The sequence below is a fragment of the Mus caroli genome, chromosome 1 (assembly GCF_900094665.2).
Source record: "Mus caroli chromosome 1, CAROLI_EIJ_v1.1, whole genome shotgun sequence".
Lineage (NCBI taxonomy): Eukaryota > Metazoa > Chordata > Mammalia > Rodentia > Muridae > Mus > Mus caroli.
In genome coordinates this window covers 111,556,484-111,578,304 of record NC_034570.1, presented here as the reverse complement: position 1 = coordinate 111,578,304, position 21,821 = coordinate 111,556,484, and the positions used below count along the sequence as shown (strand labels likewise).

General features: G+C 49.8%; 1 protein-coding gene and 1 pseudogene across 1 annotated transcript; both read right to left on the bottom strand.

The window, feature by feature from the left end:
- Positions 1-8,453: 8,453 nt before the first annotated feature.
- LOC115032387 lies at positions 8,454-8,553 on the bottom strand (annotated as a pseudogene).
- Positions 8,554-10,551: 1,998 nt separating this feature from the next.
- Tmem185b (transmembrane protein 185B) lies at positions 10,552-14,768 on the bottom strand. Its single transcript, XM_021162470.2, has 2 exons — positions 14,725-14,768; positions 10,552-12,618 (listed from the first exon to the last, which is right to left on the bottom strand). Exon 2 carries the CDS (start codon positions 12,267-12,269, stop codon positions 11,217-11,219), a length of 1,053 nt encoding a protein of 350 aa, XP_021018129.1. The 5' UTR covers positions 12,270-12,618; positions 14,725-14,768; the 3' UTR covers positions 10,552-11,216.
- Positions 14,769-21,821: the final 7,053 nt, after the last annotated feature.

The following is a 21,821-nucleotide window of genomic DNA, read 5'->3' as shown; positions in this document are numbered from 1 at the left end:
ATTCCCAGCAGTCCTTCCTGCAGCCCGTCCTGTAAGGATGCCTTCCCTGTACCTCCTCAGTACTGTCTTGGTATAGCACTGAAACCTTTCCACCTGCTTCTGATGTACTATCACAAGCCGCATCTTCTACCTCTCCTTCATAGACACAACTCTTGGATTTTTGTTTGGGTTTTTTGGTTTTTTTTTTTTTAGGTTTTTTCAAGACAGGGTTTCTCTGTGTAGCCCTGGCTGTCCTGGAACTCACTTTGTAGACCAGGATGGCCTCGAACTCAGAAATCTGCCTGCCTCTGCCTCCCGAGTGCTGGGATTAAAGGTGTGCGCCACCACTGCCCGGCTTAGACAGAACTCTTGAAAGAGTTGCTCTCTGTCCCCTGACTTCTGCAGCCCTGACCAGCCTTGCCTAGCCTCATGGTAGCATTTGCTGGTCTCTTGCCTCCCTTTTGAGGAGCAGTGCTTGGGCTTGTCCCATTTCTGCCTGAAAGTGACACCCATCCCTGTTGCTTGGGCAGAGCACATCACAAAGGTGTGTCTGTATTCAGAAAGGTGGGGCAGGGGCAGAGCACCAGCTGACTTCGTAGTGTGCCTCTCCGGCTTTGCACTACGTGTCCCTGTTCTCCTGCCTCTGTGGGCTCCGCACCACACCATCCCTGTTCCCCTGCCTGTCTGACGATATTTGGCTTGCTTTGTTAACTCCCTCCTCTAAGGCAACGCTAATCCCTGTTCTCACTCCTGTGCTCCTGAGGTTTGGTAGGTAGCTCAAATGGCTCCAACACATGTCCATCAGCTTTCCAGTCTGCATCTCCCCTGCCCTCCCTCTGGTGCCTATTTGAGTTTAACATGAACAATTTGGTGTCAAGAGGAGCAGTTTTTCTGTTAAAGGCAGTCATCCCTTGTTTCCCTGACCTCCCTCTTCCCCTCTGTGCTGATTACCAGTTGCATCAGATTGGACATCAAGTTCCCACCAATGAAATGAGACCCAGTCACTATCTACATCAGGGTAAAAGACAGCGTTCATTTTGGTGAGTGTGTTTGGTAGCCTGGTTTGGGTTCTGGCTCTATAGAATTGCCTTAGCAAATTGCTTTCATTTTGTTCGTGTGTCGCTTAGCACAGCACCAAGATGACACAATGACACAAAACAGCATTCAGTTCTGTGAACAAAAGTTCCCCAGGAGCTGCACCTTCTGCTGACCCTTCTGCAGAGCTAATTAGCTTCCGTGCTGTGGAGTGTCCAGAGCCCAATTACAGTTTAATCTGGACTATATTTTTAGTCACCTAAATAGCCATTCCTTGTCCACCTCTTTTTTGGATCTAATAGCCTGTAACAGATTACACACCTTTAATCCCAGCACTGGAGAGACCAAGCCAAGTGGATCTCTGTCAGGTCAAGGCCAGCCTCATCTATATTGGGAGCTCCAGACTGGCTAGGGCTACATTGAGACCCTGTCTCAATAAAAAGGGGTTGAGAGGATTTAGCTCAGTGGTAGAATAGAAAGGGGAGATGTTTTAATAAGACCAGAGTTGCCATTAACCAAAAGACCATTAACCAGACAGCATCTGAGGCCTACAATGGAGGTCCCCCACATTGCTGTAAGATGTCTCCACAGTATACTTGAAAAATGTCTTGACTTATGTCTATTACTGTAAAAATGTCACATAACTGATTCCACATTGGAACATGGGTTTGGACTTGACCTTAATCCATGTTTCTGGGCATGGTCACTCATGTTTGGCTTTTCAATAAACTGTCCCTTTGAGTAAGCATTGTGGCTTTGTGTCAACATTTCAAACAAAATAAGAAGTTATAGTGAAACAGGAGAGACCATGGCCTACAAATACAGATTCATGATACCCCAAATACCGTGTTCTACCATAGTAACAGTTTTGTGTATTCTTACAGTTAACAATCAAGGCATTTTTTAAAAAAAAATTCATGTTTCTACCAAGCAGACAGGTTATAGCAAAGCAGAGAAGTCTCTGCTGTCAGCCTTAGATGCTATCAGGTGACATTTGGGTTGATGAAAGGGAGAAATCTGTATGTACATTCCAAAGGATTTACCTAATAGTCACAAGGATGTTAGGTCAGACACAGAAGTGAATAATACATGGCTGTTGGAGCCTAACCTCTCCAGCCAACATGAATGTCTAACAGAGGCCTAAATGGGCTGCCTCCCTGAGCCCCAGATAACATTGACTTTGTTGAACAGTATTCACCAAAGAGGCTATTCAGACATGGGTTTAAGTCAGTGGAAACTCTATTAGCCAGCCAACAGCTACACTGGGTGTTTGAGATCGCAGTCTAGCCCTGAGCCTTCCTCATGGTGTGCTTTTAAGAATAAAAACCATGTTCTGGGTTGACACACTTCAGTTAACAAGAATAGTTAGCCAGAAGCAGAAATACAGAAGCCATAGAGCAAGGTTGGTACATTTAGAGACTTTGGCAGGTGGTGCTCTATGTGTGTTGAGCTTTACAGACTGAGTGGCACCTTTGTCATGCAGTCAGCTGTGCTAAGGTCTGGTACCTGTTACAGATATGCCTTAATTCTTTTACCTCCTCCTCTGCCTATCTGTCTTTGGTGCCTTTTAAATTATCATGTACACATGTGTGGGGTTGAGGTGTATGCACAAGGACAAGACTCCCAGACCTCCACCTGATGTTTGGCTGTGGGTCTCTGCATCTGTTTCCATCCACTGCTGGATTAAGCCTCTCTGCTGACAGTTATGCTAGGTTCCTGTCTTCAAGCATAACTGTATCAATAATAGTGTCAGGGGTTGGCTCTTTTACATGGGATGGGTCTTAAGATGGACTAGTCTTTGGTTGACCGTTCCCTCAATCTCTGCCCCATCTTTATCCCTGTTCATCTTATAGGTGGGACAAATCTTGGGACAAAGCCTTTGTGGATGGGTTGATGTCCCCCTCCCTCCTCTGAAAGTCCTACCTGGCTACAAGACGTGGGCACTTCAGTCTCCATATCCCCCACTGGTAGGAGTCTCAGCTAGGGTCACCCCCAACCCCGGTATCCTCCCAGGACCCTCCCACATCCCAGGTCTCTGGCTAGTCCCAAAGATGTGCATCCACATGCACACACACACACTTCCCTTCTCCCAGCTCTCTCTCCTGCCCACTCCCCACACCTCATCCCTATCCCTGCCACACCCTCTCTAAGTTCCCTCCCTCCATCCACCTTCAAAGATTATTTTGTTTCCCCTTCTGAGTGAAATTCCTCCCTTGGGCCCTCCTTGTTACTTAACTTCTTTGGGTCTGTGGACTGTAGCGTGGTTATTCTGTACTTTGAGGCTAATGTTCACTGATAAGTGAGGACATACCATGTGTGTGTTTCTGGCCCTGGGTTACCTCACTCAGGATGATATTTTCTTGCCAGCAAGTTTCATGATCCCATGGAGTTTCTTAACCTTTTTATATCATATAGCATCTCCGGGTCACTGACATGGGAGGGACTGAAGAACACTCTCAGGTGAGGATTTTCCCTTATTAATTAAGGTGTGTTAATAGTTTATAACCATTACCATAGACCTGTGTCTTAGTGTGCTTTTCTCTCGCTGTGATAGACACTGACCAAAGGCAGCTTGGTGAGGAAAGAGTTTATTTCAACTTATAGTTTGTAATCCATCTTTTAAGGAAGCTGAGGCCAGAACCTGGAGGCAGGAGCTGAAGCAGAGGCCATGGAGGAGTGCTGCTTGCTGGCTTGCTCCATGGCTTCTTAACCTGTTTTCTTATCCACTCCAGGCTCACCTACTGGGGGATGGGCAGGTGGGGGTGGGCTCTCACGCATCAATCCTTAGTCAAGCAAAAGCAGTACAGACTTCCCAGCGGGCAAGTGTGATGGAGGTATTTCTCAATTGAAGTTCCTCTTCCAAATGACTCTAGCTTGTGTCATGTTAACCACAACAGAATCTGACCGGCAGCACATCCTGGCTAGCCCCGTATTGTTATGGCCATCATGGTATAACCAAGATGACATCTTCTTATGGGCAGAGGAGAAATTACTAACCATAGACACACCAAAAATAGCTCAAGATTTTCCCAGTAACTCACTAATCCACACCTTATCGTCACATTTTTTTAATCCTGAAATGTTATTTTGTGCATATGAGTGTTTTGCCGGCATGTGAGTCTCCATACCACATGTGTGCCTGGTGCCCAAGGAAGCCAGGAGAGGGCATCAGATTCCCTAGAACTGGAATTATAGACCGTTGTGAGCTGCCATGTGGGCGCCAAGAGTCAAATCCAGGTTCCCTAGAAGAGCAGCCAGTGCTTTAATGGCTGAGCCATCTCTCCGGCCCCCATCCTTGCCACACTCTCAGTGTACTTACCAACAGTTAGCTAGTCTCAGTGCAGGGAGAGTTGGACCAAGGTTTGTGTGTTGTTTACCGTGTCTGAAGCAGACTCTCATATAGCCCAGGTTTCCCTCAGCCTCACTGAGTAACAGATGTCCTCGACTGTCTGATCCTCCTGTCTCCCCTTCCTGAATGTTCAGATCACAGGCGTGTCCCACCACACCTGGTTTATGCAGTTCTGGTGATGGAAGCCAAGGGTTGGGCATGCCAGGCAGGCTCTCTGCCCCTTGAGCTACACTCCCAGACTGGACATGGGGTTTCTAACCCAGCGGGTGCTTTCATTAACAAAGCTTATTTAATTCTGGGAGGGTGGTGGGGAGGGGGCAATGACGCTGACTGCCAGAGGTCAGCTCTTCTGAAGAGAGACAAACGCTGTCTACACTCAGCCAGACTGAGTCACAGCACACTGAGACGGGGAAGGGTGGTCCCGGGAGAACAGCGGGGGAGGTCTTCAAGCTTGCCATGCACGGTAAGTTCAGCAACAAAGGAGGCACTGTCTATGTGGCTCACTGGCAGAGCGCCAGCCTGGCATGCACAGAGCCCTGGGCTCCATCCCCAGCACTGTAGAAGCTGAGTGTGCTGTGTACGCCTGCGTCCTCGAACTCAGGAGGTGGATGCAGAAGGATCTGAAGTCTAAGGTGATCCTCAGCTACAGTAGGCTCAAGGCCAGCCTGGGCTATGCGATGCCCTGTCTCAAAAGACCAAAGGGATGGAGGGTTGTAAAGAAGAGGAGGCAGAAGGAAAGCCAGCAGAACGTTGCAGGCTAGGGCAGTGTGTGTGGCCTGTGGCTGTGACAAGAAACAACTTACAAGAGAAAGGGGACATTCTGGCAGTCGGGGAAGAGGGTGAGAATGATCACCTCCGCAGTCAGGAGGAGGAGGCGTGAAATGAGGGTACACATTCCTTCAGGGACCCTGGCCCATAGAAGGATGCCAACCATATTAACCTAATCAAGTGTGCCTCCTAGTTGATCCTAAGTCCTCTGAAGGTGACATTAAGCATAACAGGCTCTACATAGGGTCTTTTTGTACTTTCCCCAACTCTTGTTGGTCAAGTAAGACTTCTCACATAGGACTGATTTGCTCTTCCTTGCAGGAGGGCATGGTCAGCCAGCCCCTCCAGTAGCAGAGGGAGGGGGGCTTGGAGGACCTCAGGACTTTCTGCCCAGGCTTGTTCACTAGGGCACACACCTTTTCTTTGTCAAAATGCTCAAGCCACCATGTTCCTGTGCCATTGACCTGAGACTCTGCCAGGCATGTGACCATCCCACCAGAGTTGCCTCTGAAACAGAGAGAGGTAGCAAGGAAGGAGAGGGCCACCTAGATTTGAGCCACTTGCCTACACTGAGACCCAGGCATGTCCCTATGCTGCTGACATGGGCCTAGTGGCGCTGTTGGGGTGGAAGGGACAATGGAAAGAGGACTTACCAAGACATAGATGGTCCCAGCCAGTGTCTGCTGTGATAGCGTGGAAGGAGCCCCAGACATGAGGGACAGCCTAACTAGGCTTTGGCACGAGGTGCTGTGCCCTCCTGTGGAAGCACTCTGTCCCTCTGGAAGGCAGGTGATGATCTAGGCTACCCAAGAGGGCACTGGACATTGGTTCCATGACTGGACCAAGTTCCAGTGTCACATTGGCCTCTGAGATGTAAATGCAGTGACACCCTCCCTGGAGTGGGGGAGCAGGGTCACCCACCCAGCACAGCTCTGGGCGCTCTCTGTCAGCACTGCAGTCAGTGAGGTCCATGCTGTGTCATCACATGTGTGGCCGCTGTGCAGGACCGTGGTCTGCTTGGCCATTGCTGGTTTGATCATGGCTTGAGCACTCTGTCCTCCTACAGCAACGCCCAAGTAGTGCCCTGTACAATCGGAAGCCCAGTCCTTCTGCCACAGGCCTCCTGACCGCTACTCACCCTCTGTTGTCATATATTCTGCTATATATTATGAAATATAATAATGTATATTACATATAATGTGTGTATACACATATATACATGTGTGTGCACATATGTGCCAGCTATACTGAACATGAACATGTGGCTGTCAGAGGACGACCTGTGGGAATCAGGTCATATGGGTCCCAGGGTTCTGACTCAGGCTGTCAGGCTCATTGACAGTGCCTTTGCCTAGAGCCATCCTGCCATACCCCACCCCCATCTTGGGTTTGTTTGTTTCTTTGTTTTATTTTTAAAATTCATTATTTATTTTAAAACAGAATCTCTCTATGTAGCCACAAATTACCTGAAACTATGTAGACCTCCTCTGGTGAGCTACCCGTCTCCCAACAGCTTCCTGTTCTAACCCTGAGCCCTGGAGGTGGTCAGGTGGTGGCTGCTGACCAGGCCTTCGTCCTCTCTGGGTTTCCACATTTCCTAGTACCCTCTACCAGGCTGGCTTCCCTGTACCATCCTGACTTTTCCAAAATAACCCTCCAGCAAGGCCCCTCAACTCTTTTTTTTTTTTTTAATGTGTGTGTGCATGCATATGCCGTGGAGGTGGGAGGACTCCCTCCCTGTTCATTCAGGACAAGGTCTCATATTGCTTTGGAGCTTGCCAATTAGGCCAAGCTGTTGGCAAACAAGCCCCAAAGACCCTCCTCACACTGAGCGTTACGAGGCAACCCCACGGTGCTCAGCAGTTTTATCAGTGTCGCACCAATCTGGGGCTCACCCTCATTCAAATCCTCATTATAGGCTAGTGCCAGGCCTTGGCACCACTCCAGTAGTTTTTAAAATATTTTCATTTTGATTTTTGTTTCTGAGACAAAATCTCATCCAAGGCTGGCCTTAAACTGATCTTGTTTCTGCCTGAGCAGAGTTGAGACTGGTTCTCTCATAATGCAGTCCTGAAGAGCTGCTGGGGTTTCTAAATGCCACTGTTCATAAGGGGATCTGAACATAGGCTCTTCCCATCTCTCATCGGATCCCAGCGGGTTCCTTCCCATGGCAACGGCTTTTGAAAACTACAGAACATTTGTAAAATAAGAAAATCATTCGTGATCTACAAATTTTGGTTCCTTTCAAACCACCTGTAGCACTCTGAGTTCATGGACTGATAGCTACCTGTGTAAACTGCCTTGGACACACGCTGCCTCCCCTGGCAGGCTCTACCATGTGCTTGGGCCACTGGAATTGAGTAGACTGACCAGACATCTATCACCTGTGAGCAGGAACGTTGGTGCTTGCAGACTTTGGCTTGGCCTCCTTACTTCTGCCATAAAGGTCAAAGTCCAAGATTGCCGCTCCTTCGATCCAGCATCTTGAAGAGGACAAATCAAGAAGGCCTGGCATAGCTCCCAGGCCTGAGCATATTCCTCAGCCAACTTGCAGCTCCAGGGAGGAATCTGTAGTTATGTCTGTTTATATTACTGTCTGTGTGAGTATACATGTGTGTGTGCACTACAGCATTCTTGTGAAAGGCCAAGAATTTTCAGACATATACTTCCTTCCTCCGTGAGACCCAAGGATCCAACAGCTCACCAGCTTTGTGCAGTGCTTTTTCCTGCCAAGCCATCTTACTGGGCTTTAAAAAATGCATTTGGACCTTAGGGGGTTTTGTTTTAGTTTTAGATAGTCTCCCATTGGCATAGACCTCAACAATGTGGCTATCTGGCTCACAAGCCCAGGGGAGCCTCACTTTGCGTTCTCTACACTGGGAATATAAGCTCATGCCACTACAGCTGGCTTTTGTGGGGTTCTGAGGCTCACACAGCCACACATTTACTGAGCCAGTTGCCCAGCCCAGCTACTAAGTTCTTGGAAGTTGTGAAGAAGCTGAGACATCCCTTTGTAGAAGTGACCAACAGACCTGCACGCAAGTGTGGAGTCACTGTGCTGTGTGGCCATCAGTCAACAACTGACCACAGTCCTCCACTGACACTCACCTAAGACTGAATGGAACTGAGACCTGACTGGGGACAGAGACTTAGGGATGTCTGTAGCATGCATCTGACAGTGGCTCGCCAACACTCCTCCCATTGCTGGGAGAATACAGCTGAGCACTGCAGACCCTCCTAACCAACCCTTCCGTTGCTTCAGAAATACCTGCTCTTCCATCCCTAAATATTTTAAAATTATTTTGTGCATATGGGTATTTTTTTTAATATGGAAGGTTTCACGGATTTGCATAGCATTCTTGCGCAGGGATTCTAATCTTCTGTGCACCATTCCAAGTTTGGTATATGTGCTGCTGAAGCAAGCATACATATGGGTATTTTGCTTGCAAGGATGTCTGTGCACCACATATGTGCCTGCAGAGCCCAGAAGAGGGAGTTGGATCTCCTAGAACTGGAATTACAGATGGTTGTGAGCCACCACCTGAATGCTAAGAATTGACCCCAGGTCCTCTGGAAGAGCAGCTGATGCTCTGACCTTTGAGCCATCTCTCCAAGCCCCATCTTTATGTCTTACTAGGGTGAGAGGCTGTTGTTATCAGATACTTTGTGGGGATGGAGGAGAGGTAGGGGTGCGGTGGGGGTGGGTAGAGAGGAAGTAGGTAGTAAGGTAGCAGTGAGATAGGGTGGCTGCCTGAAGTTCAGGTGCAGTTCACCCAGAAGCCAGCAGCATTCCTCTCTAGCACAGGGATCACTATGAGGAGCACCTTACCAGTCTCGGGAGGAGCACCTCCTCAGTGTCCCTAGGAGCCCCGAGGTTTTATTAAGAAGTGAATCAGCAATGCCCTGTGTAGAAAGCACTCCCTCCACTGCTGCTCAATACTGCCGCACAGTCTGCTGGTTCGTCCAAACCACCTATGTTGCAAGTACAAAGAACCCCTGGTAGCTTTGCATGTTGTTCCTTAGCATGTAAACAGGCATTATTTTCACATGGTTTTGAATGATGCTAAAATACTCAATTCATCTTGTTTGTGCATATGCTTAAACCAGAGGTGAATGTTAGGCGGCTTCCTTTATTGCTCTCTGCCTTTATAAAGAAAACTAACTTCATGTGTATGGGTGCTTTTCTTACACGATAGGTTGTGCATCACTTGTGTGCCTCCTGTTGCCTGCACAGACCAGAAGAGGGCATCAGGTCCCCTTGGAGTTACAGTTGTGAGCCACCATGTGGGTGCTGGGAGTCAAACTGTGGACCCTCTGGAAGAACAGCCAGTGCTCCTAACCACACCACAGAGCCATCTTACTGGCCACTTTATGTTAGTTTGTTTTGTGTGTGATAGCCAGAGGACCACTTGAGAAAGTTGGTTCTCTTTCATCATGTGGATCCCAGAGCTCAAACTTAGGTCATCAGGCTTAGTGTCAGGCACATTTACCTACTGAGCCATCATGTGGATACCCCACCTTGTATTCTGAGGCAGGATCTCTCACAACCTGGAACCCTATGCTTTAGAATGGCTAGCTAAAAGCCTAGGGGATCCAGCCATCTCTGCTGCCCTCCCTGCTAAGGTTACTTGTGCTGTGGACTTCCACATGGATGCTGAGGGTGTGAACACAGGTCAGGTTTGCACAGCATATTTTACTCTTTCCAGCACCAGGTTTTCTTTTCCTTCAAATGGAAGAGGACCGTGTCACACCCAGAACAAGGGGCAGTTAAACACATGGAGCCTGATGTGGGTAATCCTTAGTAAGCTAGTAACTGCCCCACCCCAGTCTTCTCCTCAGCGATGAGCACCCCATGTTTCTTTAACTTCCATTTCCAAGTATTTATTTCTTCCCAGTCAGACCCTTATTCTGAGGTCTGGCTTTGTCCTCTGGTTCTGATTTCCTGGGGTGATTCCAGCTCCTGAAGAAACACTGTACTCATCTTTAAAAATACCTAAACGTTTGTTCCTTGTTACTGGCGGACTATGAATGTTGGCCCTTCTAATACTTCTCCCTGTTGGTCACGCTCAGCCTTCCAACAAAAATGCTTTACATCATGACAGACCTTAGAAATGGCCAAACTGTGTGTGGCATATTTTGGTTGTTCCTCAAGAGATGATAATACCCGTGAGGAAGAAGCCAGGGTGTTAACTGACAGTGTTCATGGCCTGGGACGGTATTGGAGCATGTCAAATATTCTCTGACTGGTGCTGTCCCTTTTCCCTGGGGGCATGATCACAAACTTTAAAAATGTGTAGAACTTTTGTTATCTACCACAGCAGACTTTCATCCCAAGACTCTGACAGGATCCGGGGTCAGGGCCATATTAGCATCTCATTCAGTCTTTAAGGATAGTTGTAATAAATACATATCTTCACACAGAAACTTAAAAAAAAATACTTTAACACAATACATTACTGCCAAGAACTACAATCAACACAGATAACACTGCTAAAACATTCATATAAATACTAATATATGCAGATTCACTCCATTAGAAAATTCATCTATTAGAATACTAGAGACCTGTGTCCGCAAAGCCCACAGAAAACAACTATTTGAACAGTAGGCGCACTAGAAACACCAACAATGAGGTTTAGGGAACAGTGGGAGGGGACAATTTGGTACATTTGCCATTTTGTCACAATGGGTGCAATCTAAAATACAATTTTAGACTAGCAGTGTATAAAAATACTTTTTAAACAATACTTTTGGTAGGCATAAGTAGCACTTTAAAACAAACAGCTATGTAGTTTTCAGGTCTTTTGAGGGCCTAGAAACAATTGATTTACCACCTTTGGCTAGCTCACAAGATGTGGGCCTGGAAAGCAAGTTCTCTTGCACATTATGTACATATCCCAGTCCTACAGTTTCCTCCTTCTGCCTACATCACTCAATGACCACTGCAAGAGACTTCTGTCTCACTGTGGATGTAAAATGAGGGGGACCTGTTTCCAATTCCAGGACTGGATGAACACAAGAAAAAAGCAAAGTGGAATTCAAGGGTATATGGTTCTTATTTCACTGAAAGGCCCAGCCTGTGAGTTTAGTCTGGCATATCAATGTTTAACTTGGGAGGCGGAGGCACGTATTTCCCAGGGCTCTGTGTTATAACTACCCGAGCCTTCTTTCCAAACATTGGAGCAATTTTCGGAGCTTCTGATGCCGATGCGTCTTCAGCATCTTCGCTGTCTTCGTGATGGAGATCGTATGAGATATTTCCATATTCTCTTAAAAACGGGAAAACTTCAAGTAGAAACTGACAGAAATCCCTGCGAATCCCAAACCACCAATGATTGCCCCCTTTCCGCCTGAACGTTGTTGCCATCAAAGTCAGTAATGAGAGCCAAAGCGGGATGAATATGGAAATGTAAGAGAACGTATTGTGGTCATCCAGTCTGTGAACTAGCAGGACCTCGAAAGTGAGCAGAGGCACGACAATGGTGATCCAGCTGATGGCCATGGTCACATGTGTTCTTCGCTGCTCCGCAACCACATCCAGGGACCGCAGGAATAGGAGGGACCACACGATGTAATAGAGAACTACCAGGCAGAGGAACGACATGAGGATCCACAGGGGCACGAACACCACTAGCCACGGCCAGTGGATAATCCTGTCCAGCCTCAGGGCAATGAAGATGAACTGCAGGATGTTGACAGAGCACAGGATCTCCAGTTCCAAAGACCTGTCGTGTCGGAAGCCCCAGACGCAGGCGGCCACGGACACGGGGGAAACGAAGAAGAGTGGCATGAAGACCAGCAGCCAAAAGTGGGTGCCCCTCTCCACCCTGTCGCAGACTAGTATCTCAAACATGAGTAGCAGCAGGTGGATGCCCACGGCGATCAGCATGGCTTTGAATTCCACGCAGGCTTCCCCCTCTGTACGGTAGCGAGGGTTGCGGGCCCACACGCCCGCACCCACCGAGGCGCCCACGATGACCAGGAGCTTCCACAGCCAGATGGGGGCGAAGACTGCCCAGTAGCTCCACTGGATGATGCCGTCCAGGCGCAGGGGCAGCAACACGGAGAAGAGGAGCAAGCAGGCATAAATGAGGAACTTACTGGGGTTGAAGTCCTGGAACAGGCCCCTGGGGTTCATGGCGAAGGCTGCACTGCCTCTAGATGGGCATCCGCCCGCTGCGTGTTAGAGGCTCCAGACCGCAGCTCCGAGGGGCCGGAACACGTGCGAGCAGTCACGTGGCCCTGCCGGAAGCGAGCCGAGGGCACAGCTTGCGCTGGCCGCGAACGGTACGGTGCCTACGCCGGGGACACTGCCCCAGCCCCGTAGCTCAGGCTTCGGTGGGTGCTCACGCCGTCTGCCTTCATTCCGCAGCCACGAGGCCGACGCTGCGTTGAGTGCGGAGTCGGATGGGACCTGGCGTGCTGCGGACTCGGCGACCCGCGGACCCGCTGCCTGTGAGCTGGTTGAGACCTCCGGAGGACGCTTCCTGGAGGAGGCCGGAACATGGAGGAGGGAGTGAGCTCACATCCTCCCGGCAGGCTCGGGGGCGGGGCCCGGGACGGGGCGGGGTCGGAGAGCGGCGGGAGCGGAGCTGGGCGGAGGGCAGGGCGGAGGGCAGGGCGAGCTGGTCCCCGCAGGGGCGAGCAGCGGGCGCGGGGTTTGGGGTCTCTCCGAGTGGGGAGGGCAAGAGCAGCGCGTTGTCTGGCGCCGGAGCCTAGGGATGCAAAGGCGGGTGGCGGGCGAGCGAGGGGAGTCTGAGAGCGCGCCGGTAACTGTGACCGCCCAACACCGATGGACGGATGCGCGAGGAGCAGTGGCTTTGACCCTGGGTTCGGCGCGAAGGTCGGGGAGGGGGGTGCAGGCAGTCAACGGATTAGGGCTGTGCCCAGGGCAAAACTCCACAGAGCCACTAGCGATTCTCAGGCTGCCCCTAAAAGGTGGTGCGGAACGCCTGGGTGCTTACCAATGCTCTTCTGCCTGTGTCACCCGAGAAGTGGAGGGGTACCTGGGAGGGTGCCCCACCAGGCCAGAAGCAGCTCCCTGAGGGAGCAAGTGAAGAAACTGGACCCAGAGAAGGCCTGGTTAGCGGCAGAATTAGGGCTTGGATTTAGGGCTCCCAACCTTGAGTCTCATTTTCATTTATCAGACACTGCCTGAGTCTGATTCTTTTAGAACTGTTAGGAAAAGGTGCAAGGGACAAGAAATTTTGGTTGTACCCCAGACCCTGCCACCCACCGGCTGAAAAGGGAAGCAAACCCCTCCCTCCCCACCCCTCTCTAATAAGCTGCAATGGGTTTGTGGTTTAGATACTATTTTTTTCGACCTGCTGGGCAGAACTAAAGGGTTCTTTCCTCCCTTCTCTGACCCTTGCTCAGCAGAGCCCTGGTTGCTAGTCCTTGCTTTTCAGCCCCGGGCCTCGCCTTCAGGTTCCCTGAAGTGGGATAAAAATGCATGAAAGTCTTAGGTCATTAGAGGAAAATGAGGGGGTGGAAATGGATGACTGCCAATCTCTGCAGTTGGAGTATAGGGCTCCCAGGGGGAAGCAGAGAACCTTCACGGACGCTACTGCCTCTTCTCTCAGCCCTTCCAGAGAAAAGTGGGGACAGCTGCTAAGCCCCAGGCTTTCTTCATTCATGATGGGCACCAAGGAGTTGCGTAAGGGTTGCTGGAGACCAGTGCCAGACGGCAGAGTGCCCCCTAAGCCCAGAAACTGCAACAGGTGAACCAGTGTCCAGGCCCTCTGTTTCTACAGAGCCCATTGAAGTGATGGCCCCTACTGGGCGTCTGTTTAGTTTCTTGGCTTTTTTGGTGCTCCTACCGTTTAAAAAGAATGCTGCCATAAAAAAGGGTCTTTGTGTGTGTGTGTGTGTGTGTGTGTGTGTGTGGTGTGCATGTGTTTGCACATTCAAGTGTGTGTGTGTGTGTGTGCAGATGCACATAGAGGCTTGAAATTCACATCAGGTGTCAACCAGTTTGCCCAGGGGCTCTCTTCTCTGCTTCCGAAGAACTGGATTGTAGCGAGCTATCATGCCTGTCCAGCTTTGTATGGATTCTGTACCAAAGTTGAAGACCACACTGCTCCTCAGACTGCGGGGCACCTAGATAAGTACTTTATCCACTGAGCCGTTCCTCCCAGCACAGCTACCCTGAGGCTAGCATACAAACTGAACGTTAAAATAGCTCCTGTGCTGGGGTGTGTGGGGTGTAGTACCCCCGGCCACCAACATGGGCCTCCCTGTTCTGAGGGTGCGTGGCTTTGGGAGACTGAGCCCAGAGAACAGGAAGTAGTGTATTGTAAAGGTTGAGGAGCCCCTGAGATGTGGTCTGACATAGTGTCCTCCTCCCACCACCTGTGTTGGACAGCCTCAGTCTCAGCCCTCGGTCTAACCTGAGTTTCTCCTGAACTCACCTGGTCCCCTGCTGACCCCTTGTGTTGGGGGAGAGGATGTGTGTTTATAGGGGACAGAGAGTGTCAGGAGTCCTGATCTGCCAGTCTCCACCTTAAAACAAAATCTCTCCTGGCCTGGGCATAGGTTGGCCAACAAGCTCCAGCATCCACATCTTCCCACCCTGTCCTCCACACAGGACTCACCGGAAGCCGCTTCAGATGTGACTGCTTGGGATTTGCCCTCGGGTCCTCAAACTCCACTGGACAAACTCTTTCAGCATGGAGCCTTCTTCCCAGCCCCCACTTCAGCTGACACCTGGCCACGTTTCCAGCCTTTGGCTCAAGCCTGGATCTTTCCAAGGCCTCCGGCCCTTGCTGAACATGCTCTGAGCCTGGGAAGTTCCTTTTTAGATCCATATAGTTTAGTCATATCTACTATGTCACAGAGAAGCCATGGTCCACCTGGTTCTTTCTATCAGCCCCTGTCCCTATACAGAGCACAGTCCCATCTCTGCCTACAACAGCAGGGTCCAGCTCCCACATCCCTTCTACGTATTGTGGAGGTGGAGGAGGCCCAATGCTGTGGCAAGCTACCAAGGCTGTCCTGTCCTATCTGTGACAGAAACGATAACCTCCTCAAAGTGCAGACAAAGGGAGTCGTGTATGAGAACCTGGGGCTGGGATCCCAGCTGTAGTGGCCATTGTCACCGGCTGTCTCTGCATCAATTAGATGCCCCCTCCCACAAGGACAAGTGCCACTGTCCTAGGGCTTCCAGCAGTCCTGCTGCTGTGACCTTGTCATCTATCAGCCTCATGCCCACGCAGGCCTGTGAGGAAACACTGAGAAGTACTAGTAAGGCTGAAGTGGCTGTGCCCGCCTGGACTGAGCATCAGCCCTGCCCCACCCACCCAACTGAGCAGCACCCCCCCCCCACCCTCATCCCAGGACTGAGCATCAGTTCCACCCCCNCCCCACCCTCATCCCAGGACTGAGCATCAGTTCCACCCCCAGACAGACTGAGCAGCTCCCTCCTCCCCACTGTGCACACCCCTGCAGACTGAGCAGCAGCCCTCCCTACCCCTCCACCCCACCATTCTCCCCCCCACACACACACACCCGGAGCAGCAGGGCGGCCACATACAAATGGTAAGGCTGCAGCTCTAGGGGTCACTCAGAGCAGGTGCTTGCTGGACACAGTGTTTCAGAGCATGCTGTCACCTGCAGCTGACCTGAAAGGCTCTGCTCAACCTTACGTCTGGGTTTCTTCAGCTCTTTCCTGGTGTTCTCCTAGCACCTGATTTGTCCTGAGATACAGATTCAAGAGATTACAGCCCCCAGGGAGCCGAGTTTCATCAGGACCTTTGAAACTTAGTCTCAGGCCTTAGCGGCTTTCCTTGTATGAGTTCATTCCTCAGCTTGTGTATTAACTAGACAGTTAAAGTCCCGGCATCTGCCCTGTGACCCAGCCCTGTCCTAGACACATGATGCAGAGCTCCTCCCATGGCTTCTCCTGTGCTGTCGCCTTCCCAGTTCTAGTGTATGTCACTTCCTCCAAGAAGCCCGCCATGACCATGCTCCCTGCACACAGCACCCCGTATTGTTTTCCCGTTTGTTTTGTGTCCACTGGTGCTATATGTCTGCTATGTGCCATAGCAGTGTGGGGGATCAGAGGACAACCCTGGGTGCCTGTCCTCACTCCCCACCTTGCTTTAGGCAAGGTTTCTTGTTGGCTACAGCACGCAGGAGGCTAGGCCTCCCTGGAGCTTCTGGGGTCCCCTGCCTCTCTCTGCCTTCTCTCGCTGCTACTGTCCTGCTTCCCATGGGTTCTGAGGGTCCACACTCAGGCTTATTATATAGTTCGTCCTTTACCCACTGAGACACCTCCCAGTCCTCTTTGCCCCATTTCTTATGAGCCCACTAATTAATAATCACTTGGGAAGAATCTGGGAAGTTCAGAATGCTTGAAGAAGGATGAGATTTGTGGCCTTGTCACCTATAGAAAACTACCATGGGCGCTGACTGTGCCGTCCCGTCCGTTCATATGGCTCCTTTTATTTTGTTTGTTTGTTTGTTTTTGAGGTAGGGTTTCTCTGTATAGCCCTGGCTGTCCTGGAACTCACTCTGTAGACCAGGCTGGCCTTGAACTCAGAACCACCTGCCTCTGCCTCCCAAGTGCTGGGATTAAAGGCGTGCGCCACCACGCCCGGCTTGTGGCTCCTTTTAAAGGGGGAGACTACAGTCGCATTGCTTCTCCTGTTCTCACAGCATTGACACAACAGCTCACGTATTTCTGTCTGGCCTCTCTGTGTCTTGCAGCAGACGGTGGAGGGAGCACGGGTGTTTGCTCTGACTGTTCCTGGGTACCCTACCAGAGACAGGATCCTGTGCATCCCAGGCTGGCCTAGAGCTAAATCAGTAGCCTATGAGGGCCTTGAACTTCTGATCCTCCCGCCTCAGGGCACTCCACTCCGTTTATTCAAAGCACGAGGTAGAATCAGGGCTTTGTGTGCTCAGGCAAGCAGTCTTCCTACCAAGGTACAGCCAACCCCACTTGAGCCAACTTGAAGTTAAACTCACTGGCAGAATTTGCTTGAGGTGTTCCCAGTACAGACAAACCGTGAGCACTGGCTCAGGGTGAGCTGTAGTCAGGCTATACATTTTTTGGCGCCAGCTTCTCTCAGAGACCATTATTAGATGATCCAAACTGGGTGTGCACATGCATGCATGCACGTGCGCGCGCGCGCGCACACACACACACACACACAGTCTCCCACATATTTGGACGTGTGTGCGTGTGCATGTGTGTGTGTGTGTGTGTGTGTGTGTATATGTGTATGTAGTTGCATTTGGAGGACTGAAATTCACATCAGATGTCAACCAGTTTGCCCAGGGGATCCTTTGGCTGCCTCCTAAGGACTAGATGGTAGGGAGCTTTCATGCCTGTCCAGCCTTCTCTGGGTTCTGGACCATTTTCCTTATTTCACAATATGTGACACATGAGTGGAATTTCCCCTGAGAAAGACGAGCCACACCTGCTAAGGATTCCACAAGGCCAGTAAACTTGCTGATTACAGAGTTAGAGTGTTGAAGACGAGAGCCAAATGGTCTTGGCTATTTCTCTGTCTCTTTGAGATTCATTCCTTACACAGTCCTGTGTGTGACCTGGCTGTCAAAATCCTTTACAGCCCAGAAGTCACTGAGAGCATCAAAAGCCCTTGCTGTAACTTCTCCCCTGTGGTTTCCAACAGTGTGTTTGAGAAATGGTTTGATTTCTTCGTTCTGTAACTAATCTCATGTGACCACTTGGAGCAACCCCAGTCTGTGTTGCAGGACCACAGACACTCACGGGCTCAGGAGTCAACTGTCTCTTTTCCGCCTCGAGTCGAGAGCTATGTTTTGCACAAACACATCATATAGGCGGTGGGTCTTACATTCACCCATGGCCTATATGTGATGAAATCCCACAGGTGGGAACAGCTTTCAGGAGCCAGGACAGGATGTCCGGATCCCTATCAGGATGACAGTGGCCACTTCATGCCAGGGTGTCCCAGCCTGGCCCGTTTATCTGCTGCTCGGTTTTTATGGTTGTGTGGGTGAGTACAGACATATGTGTCATATATGAAGGTTAGAGGACAACTTGCAGGGTTCAGTTTTCTCCCTCAACTGTGGAATTCAGACCTTGCCCACTGAGCAATCTCACTTCCCTAAAACATTTTAGTAATCTCCAGCTGTGCTTTGCCCTGGGGATTATCCTTCTCAGTGAAGACGCGAGTACTAGTTTAATCTGAGTGGAGGTTCCCTGCCGATACAGGGATGATCCGGAGCACTGCTTCTGTCATTCGCAGTGACAGCAGGATCTCTAAGTTCCCAGCCTTAGACTGAATGTGGAAGCTGCAAAAATAATTTGGTAGAAGCAAAAGGTTTTTGAACTTTGAAGTCACACAGGTAAGGACTCCCAGGTGTTTCTGGTGGTCCCCCCCTCACCTCCCCCACACGCTCATGTTGCAGCCTGTGACTTCACTACAGCCTTGGTTCTGAACACACAGCATAAATGTTTGCCACCGTGCATGCAGCAGAGAATTTCTCCGTTTCTGAAATGGAGCTGCACATGCTTCTGCACGCTGTCTGCTCTCATTCTCTAACTATCTCTCAGCTCAGAAACACTTCAGGAAGACACCCTGCCTACTGCATTATCAACTGTTCAGGCAGGATCTGACCTTTGTAAACATAAGCACACCTGGCTCATTGATATGTCAGTTTTCTTTCATACTTAATAGTAAAGTTATGTTGCCAATGTATTCTTTTAAAATAAATTTCTTTATGATTTCTTACCCATGAAATTTGATTTGAATCCCTTCTTTATAAACCTGGGGTCCTGTAAAAATCTCTGATGAGATGGGATCAAAAGTGGGGAAATGGAGCTGGGCGAGGTGGTGCACGCCTTTAATCCCAGCACTTGGGAGGCAGAGGCAGGCGGATTTCTGAGTTCGAGGCCAGCCTGGTCTACAAAGTGAGTTCCAGGACAGCCAGGCTATACAGAGAAACCCTGTCTCGAAAAACAAAAAACAAAAACAAAAAAAAAAGTGGGGAAACGGGACCTGTGCTGCAGGTGTGCTCGAGCCCTGCCGCCTGGGCTCTTTCCAGCCTGCACAGCTGCTCACTGAGATGTGCAGTTACAGGGAGAGGCAAGGCTCCCCTTCAGTGTGTGGAGCACAGTGCAGCGGCAGGGGAGGTTTTCTCTGTGCTGTGGTTAGAGTGTCAAATGCCTGCCAGTCTTGTGGATTTGAGAACCCGAGAGGTTGTGGACCCTAGAGGTGGAGCACGGCTAGAGGAGGTGGGTCCCTTAGAGTGGACCTCTGCTTCCTGGTCTGTAAACAGATGGAATGGATTCCACCACGCCTTCTCTGCCATGGTGCACCACACCTCCTCAAACTTCCAGACCAAATAATCCTCCTGTAAACTGCCTCCTGTCGGGTGTTTGGTCCTATCTGTGGGAAAAGTAGCTGTGGTGCTTTGAATGAGAATGAGGCCCATAGGCTTGGTCTGAAGGTGGTGGAACTGTCTGGGGAGGATTAAGTGTTGTTGGAAGAAGTGTGTCACACGTTGGGCGTTAAGGTTTCAAAAGTCCACAGTGTTCCCGGCTAGTGCATGCTCTCTCTGCCACCACTCTCTGCCCCTGCTTGTGGATTAGATGTGAGCTCTCAGCTGCTGCTGCAGTGCCATACCTGCCTGCCTGCTCCCCACCATGGTGTTCATGAACTAACTCTCTAGAACTGTGAACCGCAAATTAAACACTTCTCTTTATAAGTTGCCTTGGTCCTGATATTTTGTCATAGTAATAGAAAGGTAACTAAGAGGGAAGTTGGTACCAGAGTAAAGTATGTGTGTGTGGAAGACTTAGTGCCAGGACTAGAGGCCAGCTATGACAGGCCTGACCAATGTGATTTTTGGAGGAATATGGAAGACTTTGGGACTTGGGACTAGGAAAGCACTTGAATGCTGTCCCAGTTAGGGTACTGTTGCTACAATGAAACACCGTGGCCAAAATCAGCTTGGGAAGAAAAGGATTTGTTTGGCTTAATATTCTCACATTGTGATCCATCATTGAAGAAAGTCAAGACAAGAACTCAAAGCAGGGCAGCAAGACAAAAATAAATACGAAATGCATGTTTTGAGGAGAAAAATAGAACTGGGAAAGTCAGTGTTGGGACCAAGCCTTGTGCTCAAAGAGAGGCGACACTTGAAGAAGTGCCTGGTTTGAAATGGAATAGAGTGGTGTCCCCAAGGCAGGCCACCACCCAGCTAAGCATCCACCTTCCTAAAAGGAAATCATCTGTCCTAACACAAAGGCAAGCTCATTCTACAAAAGAAACCATCAGTAAATCAAAGTCTGTGCAAACGTAATTCAAGGAGCGGCCCAGGTTCCAGAAGAAGCAGGCAGCAGCTTTTAGCAACTTAAGCCCCTCGTGTGGCTTTAAAATCATCGAGGATACAAGAGTAAAGAGGTTGTGGGATCTTTTGAACTTAAGGAGAGCCACTGAAGCCAGGTGTGTGGCAGGAAAGTCCCTGACTGGAGGCCTGAGGCCACTGTGAAGCTGTGAAAGAGAAGGCTGGGTTGCCCTGGAGACCCTAGGGCATGGTATCTGCCAGTGCTGTAGGATGTGTGCCAGAGAGAGCTGCAGACAGGCAGTGCAAAGCGCCCAAGGGAGAGAAACGTGTTGCTGTCAGTGTTGGAACCCTCCTTCCAAAGTCTGCCTCCATAACAGTGGGCGTGTCATTATCAGCCACCAAATGGGACACATTTCCACTGTCGATACGAGTCATCCTTTCTCCCTATGAACATGCACTAGACGTCTTTATAAAGCCATGGCTTCAAGGCCTGTCCTCTTTCCCCTCCACCCTCCCTCAGAGCCAGCCTTGCATCCACCCACCCACAAATAAATCTCTCATGTGAGGCCCCTGCTGCATGCTATGACCTTGTGGCATTCCTTGTCCCCAATCTGCCAAGAGACCCTTCTTTCCATGCGAAACCCTAATAGACAGCCAAGCTAGAAGGAAAGAGACATTGTGAGGGCTAAAGTTATGTTTAGAGTTTAAATTACTGTGCTTAAGAGAGCCCTAAAACAAAAATGCCTCTAGCCTGTAAGCCCCACTTGTTTAAGGACAGATGACTTTGTGGGATGCTGGGGCTGGTGTTCATTTAAGATAACAACCCATGTATTTTCACTTTTATAAACAAGGTTGATCGCCCCAACTGCACAGGATGTGCTTGGTCACACGCAGGCTGGAGGTTCACAGGCAAGAAGCATGTCAGGATGTATGCTTGCTCCTAATTTGACAATGGTGAGAATAACATCACTGTGGAGGTTTGTATAGGTATGGCCCCCATAGACTCGTGTCTTTTAGTGCTTGGCCTACAGGGAGTGACATTATTAGGATATATAGCCTCACTGTAGTGATTGTGGCCTTGTTGGGGGAAATGTCACTGTGGGCGTGGGCTTTGAAGTCTTATATGCTCAAGCTCTGCCCAGTGTGGTACACAGTCTCCTTCTGTTGCCTGTGGATCAAGACATAGAACCCTTGGCTCCTCCAGTGCCAAGTCTGCCTACGTGCACCATGCTTTTTACCATGATGATAATGAACTAAATCCCTGAATCTGTAAGCCAGCACCAGTGAAATATTTTCCTTTATAAGAGCTGCCTTTCATGATGTTTCTTCACAGCAATGAACCCTAAGACAATAGCGGTGTGGGGTTTGCCTTTATATATATATATATATATATATATATATATATATATAT

Coding starts and splice junctions, on each gene's coding strand:
- Tmem185b (XM_021162470.2), bottom strand. CDS start 12,269: ATGAACCCCAGGGGCCTGTTCCAGGACTTCAACCCCAGTAAGTTCCTC.